Genomic DNA, 17047 nt, shown 5'->3' on the forward strand with positions numbered 1-17047 from the left:
TTTTTTAAATTGCATGAGCATTACTTAATTTGTATTTCAGAGTTGCCAACGGTACATGGAACATCCAGAAATCTGCAGGGTATGAGTTTAACATGATAGATATATTGGAAAAATGTGAGATATATTATAGAAATATACTGAAGACCTATGAGCTACATATATGTTATTTTAGTGAAATAGCAACCCAGGACGTATTTCCAGTAGCATCTAGTCTTCTCTGGCCACAGTCACTTCCATTCTGAGTTACTTTTTCAGAAAAAGCTAGTTTCGGGGTAAGTGTTGGAGACACCCTCTTTAGTTATTCGTAAATATACTAAACAAAGTTTATTGAATACCTATTATATGCCAGATAATGTTCTAGCTCTGCACATGAAGTAGCAAATAAAAATAAAGTTCCACATATATTTTACCATTATAAAAAAATGTCTTTACTTTCATGGAGCTTCCATTCTAAAGAAGGTAAGACAGATGATGAACAAGTTAGCATATAAATGTATGTTAGGTTATTATAAGTGCTGTGAAGAAAAATAAGGGTATAGAGTGAATAAGGGGAAGGTGATGTTTTGGACAGAATAGTCAGGGAAGGTTTCTCTGATAAGATATAATAAAGGTAGAGACTTCAATGAAGAGTACAAGCCATATGGATAACTGAAGAAGAGCTTTCTAGACAGTGGAAATGGTAAGTGCAAAGTTTCTGGGGCTGGAACGTGTTTAGCATGTTCAAGGAACAACAAGGAGGCCAGTAATGGCCGCAGCAGAGGATGCGAGGAGAAGTGTATAGAGGTAGTCGGACTTTTAGTCTGGGTGAGAAAGAAGACAGTGGAGAGTTTGTAGCAGCAGAGTGACTTGATCTGATTTAAGAATTACTGTAGCTTATGGGTTGAGAATATAAAATTGGGAGCAATGGCAGAAATGTAGAAAACCATTTAAGAGGATATCCAGTAATAGAAACGGTAAGTATTGCTTCTGAATATGTTGTGAAGATAACATGCCATGATTTTCTGGACTGAGAATGAAGTGTGAGAGAAAGAAGGTCAAGGATGACTCCAGGTTTTGAGTCTGAATAACTGGAGGAATGGAACTATCACTTCCTAAAATGGAAAAGAGTGGGGCAGATTTTAGGGTAGATATCAAGAATTTTGTCTTAGACATCTTAAATTTGAGGTGCCTGTTAAAACTTCCCAGAGATGCCAATTGGATAATTAGACATATTAGTCTTGAGTTCAGGGAATTAAAAGTGTGGATGGCATTAAAACTAGACCGGATAAGATTTCACCTAAGGAGTAACATAGGAAAGAGATCTGAGACCAATCCTGAGCCCTTCAACGATTAGAAATCCAGTAGATGAAGAGAAACCAGCATGGAGAAAAAGAAAGAAGCAGCCAGTAAGGTTGGAGAAGAAAAATCACGAGGGAGTGGTGTCCTGGAAGCCAAATGAAAAACATATTTCAAGGAAGAGAGAGTGATCAATATTGTGTCAGGTGTCTTTAATAGAGAGGGAGTGAGCCTGGGATCGGGAAGTGATTGTGGCATTTGGCAACGCGTTAGTGAGAAGCTTCAGGAGAATCGTGGTTAAGAAAAGCCTTGAAGTGAATTCCAGAAAGAATGCAGAGAGGCAATGTTACTGAATATATGCAACCCCTTCAAGGAGTTTTTTAGTGAAAGAGAGCAGAGAAATGGAACTGTAGCTGGAGGGGGGAGGATGAGATTAAGGAAATCGTGGTGGAGATGATCCAGTAGAGGGAAAATTGATGATGTAGGAGAGAAGAGGGAAAATTATGAGAAAAATCCTTAGACAAGAGGAGATGGGATCCAGTGCACCAGTGGAGAGGCTGGCCTTAGATGAAACACAGACAGTTCAACTATTGTAACAGAAAGGAATTCAGATAATTTATGCATACAAATACGTGAATACATAGACTCAGTGGTGGAATCACATAGATGTCTCCTCCTTTTTTTTTTAAGGTTTTATTTATTTATTTTTAGACACAGGTAAAGGGAAAGAGAAAGAGAAACATCAATGTGTGGTTGCCTCTTGCACACCCCCATCTGGGGACCTGGCCTGCCACCCAGGCATGCGTCCTGACTGGGAATCAAACTGGCGACCCTTTGGTTCGCAGGCTAGCGCTCAATCCACTGAGCCACACCAGCCAAGGCTAGATGTTTCCTCTTATTGCCTGTTTTTCTCAGGGAAATAAGAGATCAGCACCTGACAGTAGAGAGAGGAGATGGTATTGGAAGTTTAAGGAGAAGAGACATGTGAAATAGTCATCTCAAAAAGAGAACAGTAAATTGACTAGAGGAATATATTAGGATAGCTGGGCAGTACAAGGGCCCAGTTAAGATAATGTCATAAATTTAAAGTGAAGATGGTGTGAAGAGATGCATGTTGTTCTCCAGCCACTTCCCACTGCTCTGGTGTAAGCCTGGAGTATGTGGACAGTTGAGTTAACCAGAGTTGGGGTTTTGTCAGGTGGAAGAAAAAAGGATCCAGAGAGTTGAGGGTACGTATCAGAGAGAGTATGACCCTTGGACTCCAGGTGGGGTAAGGATGGAAGTGAGATAAGGGAGAGTTGAAGGGCAGGTTCATCTCCCAGCCTGTTTCCTTCACAGATCTGTATGCCACAACCCATTTCAACAGTGACCCTGCTATGCTGGTCAATGTAGAGCAACAGTTACCCACCAGCCTCGGGGATTTAAGACCAGCACATGGTTCTTTCCCAAACAACTCCGTCCTGGGAGACTCTCTACGCACACTGCTGTTGCCTACTGCGACTTCAGAAAACAGAGAGAGTTTGACCAAGAGGTCATTAAGCCCATCGAGGAGAGGATTCAAACGAAAAGACAATATCCTTGCCACACTGAATCCAAAGCACGGTTTCAGAGATGCTACCTGCAGCGAGGCAAGTGTTGGCTTGTTTGTGCTTGTGAATGAAACACCTCAGATGCAAAACCAGAACGGGGGTTCTTTTGGGGATGGTGGTGGTTCTGACCAAGAGCGCTAGAAATTCAAGGGGATTTTCAGAGGCCAGTGGTTAATACTGCCAGGCCAAAGCCTGTAATTCTTCTGCCCTTGGGAAAGTCATTCTCCTTCTGCCACATTTCTTCATTTTTGTCACAGGGAGAATCTACTTCCAGAGCATAGACATTGTGAGGAAGTACTTTGATAATAACAAGTGGAGGACAGTGTTTACCACAGGAAGGAATTGCTTTGGCCACAAGTAACTAACTGGTTTGAGACCTTTCTTCAAAAAGCGTCACTTTTCTGTCTAGAAGTTAAAGTCATTACATTTTTTCCCCCAAAATACCAGCAAGCAGAAAATGAATTAGACTATCCAAGGTATTTTTAGCTGAGAGTGGTTCAGAGAATGAACAACAAATCAAGAATTGTTTCCACATATACAATATAATTCATTTTACAAAATTATAGTATGATAGTAGTGTACAATAGAACATTATTTTTCAGTTTGTACTCAGTAGCTAAGTTTTGTTACTGCTTTTGTACACATTGTCTGGAAAGAATGCCTGTACTCTCCTCTCATCTGCTGGAGTATTAATTTTTCTCCGGGTTCCACTTCCTTCATGAAGCCTTTTCTCTTTATTTAAAGGAACCTCAGCTCTCAGGGCCATTTCTTTCCTGGAACTCATGATCCTTTGTCAAATGAATCATTTGTTATTTTAAAAATGTACTTTCCTATCAGGAAACAGGGGATTTGGTCAAGAACAGCTATTCCTAGTCGCTTATTTCTCAGTTTTGAGAAATCTTTTTGCACACTGTCATGTGTTTACAAGTTTGATTTTTTTTTTTTTTTACTCTAAATACTTTGTATTCAGTTTCCAAAACTTCAAAGGTGGCTATAATTTTTGTTCACCAAAGGGGGCAGTCTTGTAATACTTTCTTGGCTTTTTGGTCCTTTTTTTCCCCATTTTCAGCCCCTGGGTACCTATTTTTCCAGACAAGAGCACTGTGTGAGACTGTATTTAGAGTATAGGTACAGGAACAGTTAGGATATTTGGGATGCTATATTAATAAGACATGTCCTAGGAAATTTTTTTACCTCTACTTCATATACATTGTTAATATAGGAATTAAAATCTCAATGCTCTCTTTTGGACAATCTTAAAAACTCCAATTTCTTTTTTTTTGTTAGACACTATTTTTCTTTATATATAAAGCTATAAAAGAGCTACTTGGATATAAATATAAAAGAAATAAACTGTTCAGTTTCTTAAAAGGCATATATCAGAAAATTGCTAAAAAGAGCATTTTAAAAATTATTTAAAATAATCCCATGATACATAACATTAAACTGAACATGAATTTGTGATTAGAAAATTTATTTTTGACCAACTGATTTCAGAATCATAGGCAAGTTATTAAAATTTATTTTAAAAAGCCACAAACCATGCCCTGGCTGATGTGGCTTAGTTGGTTAGAACATCATCCCATAAACTGAAAGGTCATGGGTTCAATTCCCAGTCAGGGTACATATGCCCAGGTTGCATTTTCGGTCCCCAGTTGGGGTTTGTGTAAGAGGCAACCCATCAATGTTATCTCTCTCTCACATCAATGTTTCTCTCTCTTCCTCCCTCCCTTCCTCTGTCTCTAAAATTAATAAAACAATTTAAATAAAATAAAATAAGCATGTCCCTGGATAAGGATAAAAAAATAACTTTAAAAGCCATGAGCCATAATTTGCTAAAAATTAAAAAAACATAATAATTAACAAAATTATTCCAAAGCTTATAAACATTATTCCCAACTCTCACCACATTGTGATAAATGAGAGAAACTCTGTAAAGGCAAATATGTTTCCAAGTTGTTTCTTGATACACACACACACACACACACACAAAATTACCAATACGTGAAAAACCAAGGACAATAAATACTCATTTTTGACAAGTTCTTCTGAGGTGGCCTTGTGATATAATCAGACTTGCTATGACTTTTCTCCCCAACCAGGTCATTAACTAGTTAAAGGACCTCATTTTTTAGCTCTTCATTTGTTCACAGTCCTTATACAGAACTTGCAGTGCATATGATCAATGCTCAGTACAGGTCTGTTGAATAAATGTTGATCCCATTTACAATGCCTTTCCCTATTAATCATAGGCCACATGTGTGACTGAAGTCACACAAACATCACTATCTTAAGTATTCTGCTTCACAATGGTCAGATATAACAGCATTAGCTAGTTAATCATCTATAACTTTTTGTATCAAAAGAGCCAAGGATTAAAAACTAATTTGGCTATTTTTAATATGTATCAGCTTTCCTGAAGTCCATGAGACCCTATAGAAAAGATTGGCAGATAGATCTGTCTGGTAAAATTTACAATTTTTAAACTCATTAAGATATACGTCTATATATTTGTTTACTTATATCTGAACGAATAAAAACTGTGAATTGTACTGGACAGATCTACCTTTATACATATATATGGGTCCAACAATAACATTTAACATTTAACAAAACTGCCCTGGCTGGTGTGGCTCAGTGGACTGGGTGCTAGCCTGCAAAGCAAAGGGTTGCTGGTTCTATTCCCAGTCAGGGCACATGCCTGGGTTGCAGGCCAGGTCCCCAGTAGGGGGTGCACGAAAGGGAACCACACATTGATGTTTCTATCCCTCTCTTTATCCCTCCCTTCCCTTCTAAAAGTAAATAAAATCTTTAAAAATATAAATAAAATGTTATTAGATATTTATATTTATGATATATTAATATACTAAATATAAGCTTATTATGACAAAATTTTAATTAATTACTCCCCACTTTATTTTATGATATATAATAACTTTTTAAAAATGTTCTGCAATTTCATCATTCTTATTACATAGCATAATATATTGAGCCAATAATGTAGGTATCAGAACAATTTTTTTCTTCTGAAAATCTCTACAGAAAATTATGATAGAAGACACTGTTACCTTTAAAACTATCCTTGACTATATTATTGTATTTGTCCTGGACATAAATAGTATTCTATTCAAATCTAAACTGAAAAATGACATCATCTTTTTGTTTGCTTTTTCTTAAATGTTAACACAGTAGGGCCTTGGCGGAGTAGCTCAGTTGATTAGAACGTTGTCCTGATACGCCAAGGTTGCTGGTTTGACCCCCAGTCAGGGTACATACAAAAATTAACCAAGGAATGCATACAGTGGAATGTATTCCCTTCCTTCGGTCTCTTTAACACCAATAAATAAATTTTTTTTTAAAGTTAACACTTTAAATGTCTGGATTCTTATTTCTCTTGTTGTGTAAGAATGACAAATGGTTGGGTGTTTTTTTTCTTGAGCCTCTCTCTAGTGACCTGGGCAGTTTGCATGGTTTGCCAGGAAACCACAGTCCCCAGATCTCTGCCAGAACCTCCCATGTGGCCACTGTCCTCAGACAGCTCCTGGAGCTTGTGGATAAGCACTGGACGGGCTCTGGCTCCCTCCTCCTTAACAAGAAGTTTCTCGGTAAGTGTTTTCTCAATTTTGGGACAAGGACTCCAACCTTGCTTCTACTCTACAAGGATTGTTTTCTTGATCACTTACCAAAATTTTTCAATAACACAGCAATTAAAAACTGCATTTTTCTCGTAACCTTCTTCCCTTCTGTTTTATTTATCAGCGTTTTTTCTGTACCAGTTATTTTGTTCCTCCTATAATTGTTTTTGGTAGTCTTCCAGTAGCATGTAGACTGATGAGACATGTAAAATATAGCATGGTCAAGTTCATAGTTACAAAAGGACTTTATATCCTTGGGAAAGTGCCAGTAATAAATACAGTAGAAACTGGGCTTGATCATCAGAGTTCTGAGATGCCTGTTGAAATGTTATTATTTGAAAAACTCTAATGACTAAATGACCTGGACTCTTTTTAGGGTTTTTTTTTTTAAGGAAATTGGGGAAAACCAGTTTTGCAAATGTTGTTCCAATATGTTTATTTATCATTTAATGTGAGAAGAATTCAAGGAGCTTTTGGTAGTGGAAAATGTTTAAGTAAAAACTAGAAACTTTAGTTATTTAGGCTTAATTTTTTTTTAATTTCTAAAGGGACATACAGGAGAAGAAATCTTAGCCCAAAGGGTCGCTTTACTTCCCCTAGTGACTCTTTGCTCTCGTTTTGTAAGAAATTTTCCTCAAGAGCCACTCCTCAGTGACCAGAAAATAGCGCAGAGCCTGCATTCCAGAGGGTCTGCTGCAGTTCCTCCACAGAGGATATGGGACGTAATTTCTTATCCATCATGAAACACCTTTTACAGCCACTTACTACATTCTTGTAAAAAGACATATTAGATTACTTTATTTGTCCTACAGAGCTGGTAAATTATTGGCTAGGAATTCTGTGCTTTAGCTTTTAAGATTGGCCTGTGTGCTCAACCTGAATTTTTGGCAGGTCCTGCCCGAGATTTGCTTCTGACTTTGGTAGTCCCTGCTCCTTCTCAGCAGTGGTGTCGCCCACATCCTGAAGATGCATCAAAAGCCTTGCGCAGGAGGGAGATGGAACTGAAGGAGGCTGGGCAGGTGGTCCCTAATGACATGGTATGCCTCTCTCATCTCCCTTTCCGACTTTTCCTTTACCAGAAACGGATGGAGCAGCAAGACTAGAATAGCCCTGTACCATAGAGAGCATCAACACCACGAACACCTAGATGTTCCTGAACCAAAATACAGAAAAGTCATTCTGGGCAAATCAGGAAAACAGAACTTGCCGGGACAGGGACAACTCAGAGGTTCTGAAGGAGTGACTCTTTAATTCCAGCCCTCATCCAAAAATTCTAAAGAAGGGCATGAAATAGAAGGGGGAAAAAAGACTCTAGAGTGACAATGTCTAGGACCATGGCCTTGAAGGTCATGGTTTAATTCTGGTGAGAGAGAGTAAATATCTCTGGGATTGTCTTTCCTCCCCTTCTGATGGAGTAGAGAGCCCTGAGCCAGGGGCCAGTCCGACAGCAGCAGGCTGCTAGCTCTGGGGGAGCAAGAAGGGACTCATATCCTGAAGTCTTTTTTCCTCTTTTCTTTAACATTAGAAGGTTTTCAGACATCAGGTTCAGTTTCTGCAATCTTTAGATAGGTGACTCAGAATGCTGGCCACTTGTCAAATGACTGCTTCTTCTGCCAAAACAATGGATAACTCACAGGAAAAATTGCAACTCCATGTGATAAATTTGTTTGTTGCACTTGGACTATGTTTATTAATGAGTTAAAATTGTAGTGAGAAGAGATGCCGACCTCCATTCAGTTTATCACTAAACAGAGGAAGGATTCTTTCAGTCTTCTAAAAGCACTCCTTAGAATTTTAGATTCTTAACGTGTTTGTATTTTGTTCACTGATCCAAAGGAAAGTTTGAAGCAAAAACTGGTCAGAGTGCTGGAGGAAAACCTCATTTTATCAGAAAAAATTCAGCAGTTGGAGGAAGGTGCTGCCACCTCAGTTGTGAGTGGGCACCAGCCCCACACTTACGGTAAGTTCAGGAGAGCAGACTGTGGTGCGTCCCGAGACAATTTTTGTTGTAGATGACGCATTTAATCAGCTTCATTATGTAGAGCCACACGGCTCCCTGAATGGAAACCATCTTCTGGCCTCAGAGAGTTCTAATGCAGGTGGCTTGAGTCACCAGATGACACTTTTTGTCATTGTACAGCAAGTACAAACATTGTTATTATTTTTGAGAATGACACTTGTTTTTTCTCCTCACTATAGCTGAAGGTGATATTCTTTATAGAAAGTTTGAAAAATATAAGGAAAATAAAACTCTACTATCCAGCAATAACTACCATTAGTGTTTTTGGTATATTTTCTTTCACCATACTCCTATATATTTATTTTTAACTCAAAATTAAAATTTGTGTCTTGATTTTTACAAAACAATTTACATACAACAAAGTGCACACATTTTAAGTTTGATGAGTTTTGACAAATATATACTCATTTAATTCTATCCTAATCAAAATACAGAACATTTCTGTTATTCCAGAAAGTTCCCTCAGACCCTGGCACAGTTTCCCCCACTCGCTACCCTAGACAATCACCTATTGGGTTCTACATCCTAATGTTACTAATTTAACAATATAGGCACTTCCTCTAATGTTACACAAATATATCTTATTTATCTAGTCCTCTACATAGTTGTTTTTAATGTTAGCTATTATAAACAAAGCTACCATTGTTAATAATGTAAATAATTTTGAAGGATTTCCAAACATTCAAAGACCTGAAAGGAAAGAAAAGACCTGAGAATGAAAATGCTTCTCTGAGATTGTCTTTCTTCCCTTCTAGTGGAACTGAGAGTCCTAATATTTATACTATAATAAATAATGCCGCTATTAATATCTATGTATATAAATCTTTGTGTACATTTCAGACTATTTTCCTAGGAGACATTCCTACTAGTGGAATTGGTGAGTCAAAAGATATGGACATTTTTAAAGCTTTTGTTACACATTGCCAAATCACTCCCCCCAAAAGTTTTTCAATCCACACTCACATCAATAATGAGTGTATTTGAATCTCTCTATTCTTGCTCACACTGTTTTTTTTCATTATTGCCATAGTTATAAGTGAAAAATAATACCTTTTAAAAGTTTTGACTTGTACTATATTATTAGCATAGTTTAGGTGAGTATTTTAGATAGAGTTTACCCTTGACTTTAACTCTCTATCTCAGCACCCCGAAACAAAGATTATTGGCATTTCAGTTTACACAGGAACTTGATTTGGAAGTCAGCACTGAATTTCCAGAGTTCAGTCTCATGACTATCTGATTTACAAGCCTGAATAATCAAAGCATCTCCACTTACCTACTCTGAAAACAGGTCATTGTTCCCTTAGATACCTACTTTCAGTCAGCCATGAGGCCCAGTGCTGGATTTTGGCTTCTGGTGATAAATGTCCCCGTTGCAGCCCTGTTTTCTACCTTCTAGAATCTTGGTACTCAAAGTGTGATTCACAGATCAGCATCATTAGCATCACCGGGGAGCTTGTTCGACATGTGGGTTATTGGGCCTCATCTCAGACCTACTGAATCAGAGTCTGTTTTATAACAAGCCCCCTAGGTGATCTGTAAATGTACTAAAGTTTAAGAAGTACAGTTCTAGGAGACTTTCTTAGGAGCAGAGTTTCTGTGCTTTTACCTACGTCATTATTGCAGGTAGTGGTAATATATTTGGGGAACTGCTTATGTGTCTTGGTTATAAATTCAGTTCCTGCAAGCAGTCATTGCGTTATTACCATGTGCCTCACACAGTTCCAGATATTTGCACATACTCCATAGAGAGTGAAGGACATATATTCATACACTAAAATGGAGAATACAGAGACCTAATATTTGTTGATTTGCTGTGCTAAATGAGGACAGGTGTCTCATACCAGTGCTATGGGGCAGGGTTATTAGCTCTAGTGAATCCCAGAAAAATGAACTAACATGCAATATTAAGTGATTGCATTTTAATTCAGATGTCTGTTACCAGTATATCTGCTGTCTCCAAGGGAAGGAATGAATAGAGTATGGAGATGGGTGCAGTGAGGGGGCCCCCAATTCTTCAAGATGTCCTTAGGCTTTGGTCAAAGACCAGCTGCTTAGAATCCTGCTCACCTCTGGCTACTATGTTTTTTGTAGATGATCTTCTGCGCAAAAACCAACAGCTGAACATGCAGGTGGCTTGCCTGAACCAGGAGCTTGCCCAGCTGAAAAAGCTGGAGGAGACAGTGTCCCTTCTCCATGAAAGTCAGAGGTAGGAGTGGGTCTATCAAGCTGGCTTCTGGAAATAGGTCTTACTTTCCTTTATGCCCTCCTTTGTTTTACTGGCAAGTTAAAATCTATATACTTTTCAAATTAATTCTGTTTTATGTGTAAACCACTTATATCTAGGCCAGCTAGCTTCAGGGCTCAAAATACAGTTTTCCAGGAGACAGCAGGGACTGAATGTCTTTAATGGAACTGGTGAATTGCACCACCTCAATAATAAGTAGTTTCCCTCTAGATCCACCAGGACCCTTGTTTGAGTCAGCTAGCTTTTCTTGGTCACAATGTGCCCCTAAAATCAGTCATCTGGTTCCTCTGGAAAATGCTTGCCTGCCACTGGTCACAGAGAAATATGTCGAGCGCTCAGAGAGAATCCAATGTATGTGTTTTCTTCAGAAGAGCTCAGATAGCATCAGCCTCTTCAAAGAACTGACCCTCAGGATGCAGGCTAGACAGATCAGAAGAGGCCTCAAGACTATTGGTACATTGAGAGATGCCCTGGACATTTTGATTTGGCAAGCACCTTTATTAGGACTTTCAATGAAATTTAAATGTAAGGACCCCATCCCCAAATCTTCAGCCTTAAACTTTACTTCCTTTTTTCACTTGGAGTAACTTCATATTCATAGGATCAGATCCAGACCCATTCTTATGGCTTTTTAATTTTTTTTTAACATTTCATTATAATTATTTCAAACATATACAGAAGTGGAGCAAGTAGCATAAAGTTATGGTTCTGAAACTCAGGTGTGCATCAGAGTCACCTGAAAAACTTGTTGAAATGCAGATTGCTGGGCCCCACCCCCCAAGGTTTCTGATTCAGCAGGTCTGGGCTGGGAGCTGAGAATTTGAATTTCTAATCAGTTACCAGGTGATGCTGCTTTAGCTGGTCTGTGACCATGCTTTGAGAACATTAGGGTATACCTCTTTAGTGATGAACAGTCAAATGGCTATATTTTCTTTTTAATTTTTTAAAAAGATTTTATTTCTTTTTAGAGAGGGGAAGGGAGGGAGAAAGAAAGGGAGAGAAACATCAGTGTGTGGTTGGTTGCCTCTTATGTGCCCCCTACTGGGGACCTGGCCTACAGCCCAGGTGTGTGCCCTGACTGGGAATTGAACCAGTGACCCTTTGGTTCATAGTCTAGTGCTCAATCCACTGAGCCACACCACCCAGGGCCTAATGGCTATATTTTAAAGTAATTTGAAATAATTTTTCTCTGTGTAGTTAAACCATCAATTCAATATACAGATTCAATTTGTGTCTATTTGCTTTTGATTTATAGAGATTTTTAAAATTTTGATTTAATCTTGTTTTATAATTTTTTTAATTTATTTTTTTAATCATTGTTCAAATACAGTTTTCTCCTTTTTACTCCCAATCCATTTCCCCCTCCCAACCCTCCCCACTTCCCTCCCATTAGCACCCTCCCCTTAGTTTATGACCATGTGTCCTTTAAGTTTGTTCCTGTGAACCCTTCCCACTGTCCCCTTAAATTCCCTCTATTCTCCCCTGTGGTCACTGTCAGCCTGTCCTCTAAAATCTTGTTTTATAATTATGTAAAACATTTACATGGTTCTAAAGTCAAGCCTACAAAATTAGATAAATGCAGACAAATCTAGATTCCTTGCCTGTCTCCTCCATCCTTTCCTTCCCTCTCACCAGCCTTCCACTGTAGGTGTGGGTGTGTATTTGTGGAGCGAGGCTCTATTATATAGAAAAAGGCATAGTGATACTTTAATATTTTATCTTAGCAACCAATTCACAGTGGTGTATAGACTTGGCTCTCACTTCTTTTTATAGTTATAGGAGTCTATTGTATGTTTATTTAATTATTCCTCTATTGATAGACATTTAGGTTGACGGTATTTTGCTGTTACAAATAATATTGCAAAAAATAGCATTGTGCATTCATCTTTTTTTTTTTTGCCAGTCTCTGATGGCTTTTAACACTCCATGGTAATACAGAGTCTAAGAGTCCAGCCATGACTAGCATCACTAGTTAAATGCAGAGGCAGACTAGATTAGAAGAAGCAGAAGTTAAGATTTGGAGAAAGAAATTGGAGGCCTGGTCAGGTGTTAGTCTCCCAGCGCTTCTACTTACCTTATCATGAAAGTGCTCCGAAAGGACAGAACAATCACTGTATAAAATGTGAATTATGTTACTGTTATTGTCAGTCTGGAACATAAAGGGAACTGTAATGAAGAAAGAAACTGTCAGCCTGCTTTTAAAATAACCCACTCATAAACTGCACAGTTCTTTCTATTTACAGATGTTACTTCATTTTATATTGGCCTTTAGCAAACATTTCAGGTCTGAATGGCATCTACTCTGCTCTCATGATTGCGTGACTGCCTTTTCCCCCATGCCTCAGATCCCTGGTGGTAACTAATGAGTATCTGCTGCAGCAGCTGAATAAAGAGCAAAAAGGTTATTCTGGGAAAGCACTCCTGCCTCCTGAGAAGAGCCATCATCTGGGAAGATCATCACCCTTTGGGAAAAGCACGCTGTCATCCTCCTCACCAGTGGCACATGACACGGGTCAGTATCTAATACAGAGTGTCTCAGACTCTGTCCCAGAGCCCAGTTTATGGAGCTAGCACTGAACACCTTCTCCGCAGCTTCCCTCCCAGCCACGGGGGGCTCTCAGTGTCATTGCCACCAGTACGGTGGTATTTACCCACAATATGAAGAAAAAAACCTATTCTGACTACATTGTATTGGTCCTTCTCTTTATTTCTCTTCTTATCTCTTCCCATGAAGTCATTCTTTCCTTCTGCCCACAGACATAGTTGGCACTTTGTCTTGGCTTTGTGTCACATAGAGACATTTGACAGAAAATGTTGGAAAGTAAAAAACACTAGACATTTTTCCCAATCGTCACTTCAAACTGTATGGTAGGATGTTTAAAAAGAACATCCATGACCAGGTGTGTTTTGTGTTAGAGGAAGTTTCAGAGAATCCATATTGATTGATTCATCAAACGTATTTAGAGTTTCTTCCACCATAGTGTACATGTGACAAGATCTGGTGTCTACCCTGGAGATTCAGTAGAGAGGAAAGCGAAAACTCGTGTGATAGAATTCTAAGCTTCTTGGTACTGGTACCAAACAGGTCTAAACAAATCCTAAAGATGTCCGGGAAAGAGGTGGGGCGGGTCCTACTCTGGGGAATGGAGAAGGCGTCAATGCGGACTTGTTTGAGTGGAAGCTTGCAGAGTGAGTAGCATGGGAACAGGTAGAGGATAAGCAGAGCCTTCTCTGGCAAACAGTGGAAGAATCTGGGGCCCCCAAAGCAATCTAGGGCAAGGAAGATGTGGGCCATACTGCCGTAAGAGTATGTAACAGGGAGACCAATCCTAGCCTGGGAGGTGTGGTGTCAGAAAAATATCCACTAAAGTATGATCTCTCAACTAAGACCTGAAGAATGCATAGAAGGTTACCAGGTAAAGTACAAGGTCTAGAGCAGAAGCCATGGGGAGAACTGCAGAGATGCAGCATATGTAAAGGCCACAGGATGGGAAGGAAGATGGTCCATGGAACCAAAGGGCTGAGAGGAGATAGGCAGGAGTGAGGCTGCATGGCTCCTCCAGGATTTCAGACTGGGAAGGCAGAGGAGTGGCAGATTGGTGTTTGAGAAGCTTTCTCTGTAGGAAGAAGGCAGTGACGGTTGTGTGGAGTGGGGAAGGACCTGTGAGGAGCTAGAGAGATGGGAGAAAGGGCTGGTTAAGTGCAGACGAGGATAGCTTGGGGCTCAGGAGAGGCACCATCTTTCTTTTAATCCTGGCTGATGGGGCATTCTAAAAGTCAGTGGGAAAAGGTAATGACAGTGGTATGTCTCTGCCTCAGAGTCACCGGGGAGCTGATGTTGCCAGAGGGCATGTAGAGGGCGAAGGACCGAGACCCAATGCCATGTTGTACTTCTTCATCTCACGCCAGAGAGAAGCAGGGGGAAGATCAGATGCTCGTTTGCCCCTCTGACCCAGGTGCTGTGCAGGGCAGGAAAGCTATTGCCATAATAATGAGATGTGAAGATCACAGCTAAGATCACACATTTCTAAGTTATAAATCAAATCCATAGATTTCTGGATTTTATGTGGGCTCCCAAAGGAGTATGTACAGAGGAGCCATACACTTCTCTGAGCTGCATGGCCCTGAGGGAGCTAGAGTGAGCTTGTGCTCTGTGGGAACGCCACTACCAGCATCCCTTTCCTGGGCCTGTCCTCCGGAGAACCTGAGTAACCTTGAAGCCCTGAATGATCACATTTCAGGGTCCCAGCCCCGGTACACAGGGCAGCCTGCTGGACACACTGCTGTGGGGGAAAATAACACACTTCTTTCCACAACCCCAGCCCTCCCTTCCTTCCCCTGTGAACATCTGATAGTGCCGGCCCCGGAGCCTGTTCAGGGTAACGCTAAGGAGGAGCAAAAAGCCTGACCCAGACTGAGTAACTTTCCACCGTATTTTCTAATGTCACTGAAAGTGGCTGGCCCTGCCCCAGGCCAGGTACCTCTCTAGGGTTGATGGCCATCCCTGGGGAAGTCAGCTGTGTTTCTGATTTTCCTTGTGTGGCCCTTGTTCCAGAGGGCAAGGGTAGGGATTAAAGGTGTCAAAGAAGTGTTGGGGCTACGTGAGCTCAGCGTGGAAGGGGGACGTCTCCTGACACAACAAGAAAACAACTGGAGAAGAATTCCTCGCTCAAGGTGCCTGACATCATTGGGAGAAAGAAGGAAAGAGGGCTGAGTCCTCTGGGAAGTTCTGTGCCCAAAAGAAGGGGCAGAGCCACTCTGACAGATTTAGCCTTCCCACCAGCTATATGTAACAGGTTTTAGTGGCTCCATCCCGCAGATCCTAACCACTCTTTCTGGCCCACCTGGCTTTGCTGCCAGAGGCTCCCAAAGCTTTCCACCGTGAGGAGGCTACGGAGGGGGATCACTATAGGGCCACGTGCCTTTGTACCAGATTCAGCTAGTAGACTCACTGTTCTTTAAGGTTCTTCCTTGCTCTAGGTGGGTCTTGATTTCCCTTGGGCTCCATGACCACTTTCCCAGAAGAGGGGACTTGACTCCTACAAGGTAGTTTCAGGGTTCAGCCAGCTCTCTGTCTGGGTTCCTCTGAGCCATACTGCCAGTCACCCCAGGGGCTGAGCTGCTGCTCCCCACATTGGATGGTACTCTCACTTGTAGTTTAATCACTTAATAGCCTGGACCCATTTGCAAGTGAATTAAATTCTTTTCACTGTGAGGATATTTTAGCAAGTGAAAGCCAGAAGGATTGGGCTTCACTCCCATTATGCTCATTTAAGTAAGCTTCCGTTGAAACAAGGTCCCCAAGGCTAGAGGAATCATTTTTGCTGGTGGGAGAGGTAGGGCTCTCTGGAGCTCTTCCCTGGGCAGTGCCAGGCAAGGCGGTCAGCTGTTCATCAGGGCTCTGCTGTGGCCAGGCGTGGATCCTCTGCCCTCCAGCTCCCACCTCACCTCCCCAGCATCCCAGTCCGGAGCCACACTGTTCCTCTGCACCCCCACTCCCAAGAGAACTTGGGTTCAAGGAAGGGACTCTGGGGCCACGTGGGGCAGGAACATCCCAGAACAGTCTGTGGAATGAAGGAATAAGCTGTTGTGCTGCTTTGTCATGTTAACAGGGTTGGGAAAGAAAGTATCTGTGAGTGTGTGCCTTTGAGCCTTTTCTAGCCCCTTAGGGAGCTGTCCTCTACTGGGAAGGCACTCAGTCCCATCAGCCTGTTTGTCAGCAGGCAGGAGAGCTGGCCCCAAAACTTCCAGGAGTCCTTAGGTCCAGATAGGTCCCCATACCCTCCCACCCTGGGACGTTGAACAGATGGCAGGGAGTCAGCAAGGAAGAAGCCCCTTCACTGTGGGATGCCCTGCTCACCTACCAAAGGCTGGTGTTGGGTGCCAGGCTCTGTCACGGGCCATCAGTCCCATTTCTGGAAGTTCTGTTGGGGCTTGCTGTGTTGGAAAGAGCCGGGCCGAGGAGTCAAGTGGCATGGTTCTGGCCCCTCTTCTGCAGAGGCCCTTCACTCTGGGCCTCAGTTCCCTCAGCTATAGAACTGTGGATTGGGGCCCCCAAAGTTCTTTCTGCATTTTCTGATCATCTGAGCTGGTGCCCAGAATGACTCACCTTGGTAGCCCCCTGGAGTGGGGGCCTATCAGCAGGCTGACACCAAGGCCTGGCACCGGGCACCCTGCCAACACTTGGCCCAGGCCGAATCTGCTGTCTCATCCCTCCTGCTGTGAAAGCAGAGAGGCTGGGGCTGAGGCCCTGACTGCAGGAAGGCAAGCTGTGGTGCCA

At 41.4% G+C, this 17047-nt stretch overlaps 1 protein-coding gene across 2 annotated transcripts in view; it reads left to right on the forward strand.

Annotated features, from left to right (window-relative positions):
- LRRC36 (leucine rich repeat containing 36) overlaps window positions 1-13886 on the forward strand; it is a 57183-nt gene extending 43297 nt beyond the window's left edge. For both annotated transcript variants that reach the window (XM_028501941.2, XM_028501940.2), the window contains 6 exons: window positions 2614-2903; window positions 6304-6469; window positions 7391-7536; window positions 8336-8459; window positions 10614-10728; window positions 13113-13886. In XM_028501941.2, the coding sequence (XP_028357742.1) occupies window positions 2614-2903; window positions 6304-6469; window positions 7391-7536; window positions 8336-8459; window positions 10614-10728; window positions 13113-13338 (1067 nt within the window). In that variant the 3' untranslated portion in view covers window positions 13339-13886. The remainder of the gene's footprint in view (window positions 1-2613; window positions 2904-6303; window positions 6470-7390; window positions 7537-8335; window positions 8460-10613; window positions 10729-13112) is intronic.
- Window positions 13887-17047: the final 3161 nt, after the last annotated feature.

The sequence above is a fragment of the Phyllostomus discolor genome, chromosome 12 (genome assembly GCF_004126475.2).
Source record: "Phyllostomus discolor isolate MPI-MPIP mPhyDis1 chromosome 12, mPhyDis1.pri.v3, whole genome shotgun sequence".
Lineage (NCBI taxonomy): Eukaryota > Metazoa > Chordata > Mammalia > Chiroptera > Phyllostomidae > Phyllostomus > Phyllostomus discolor.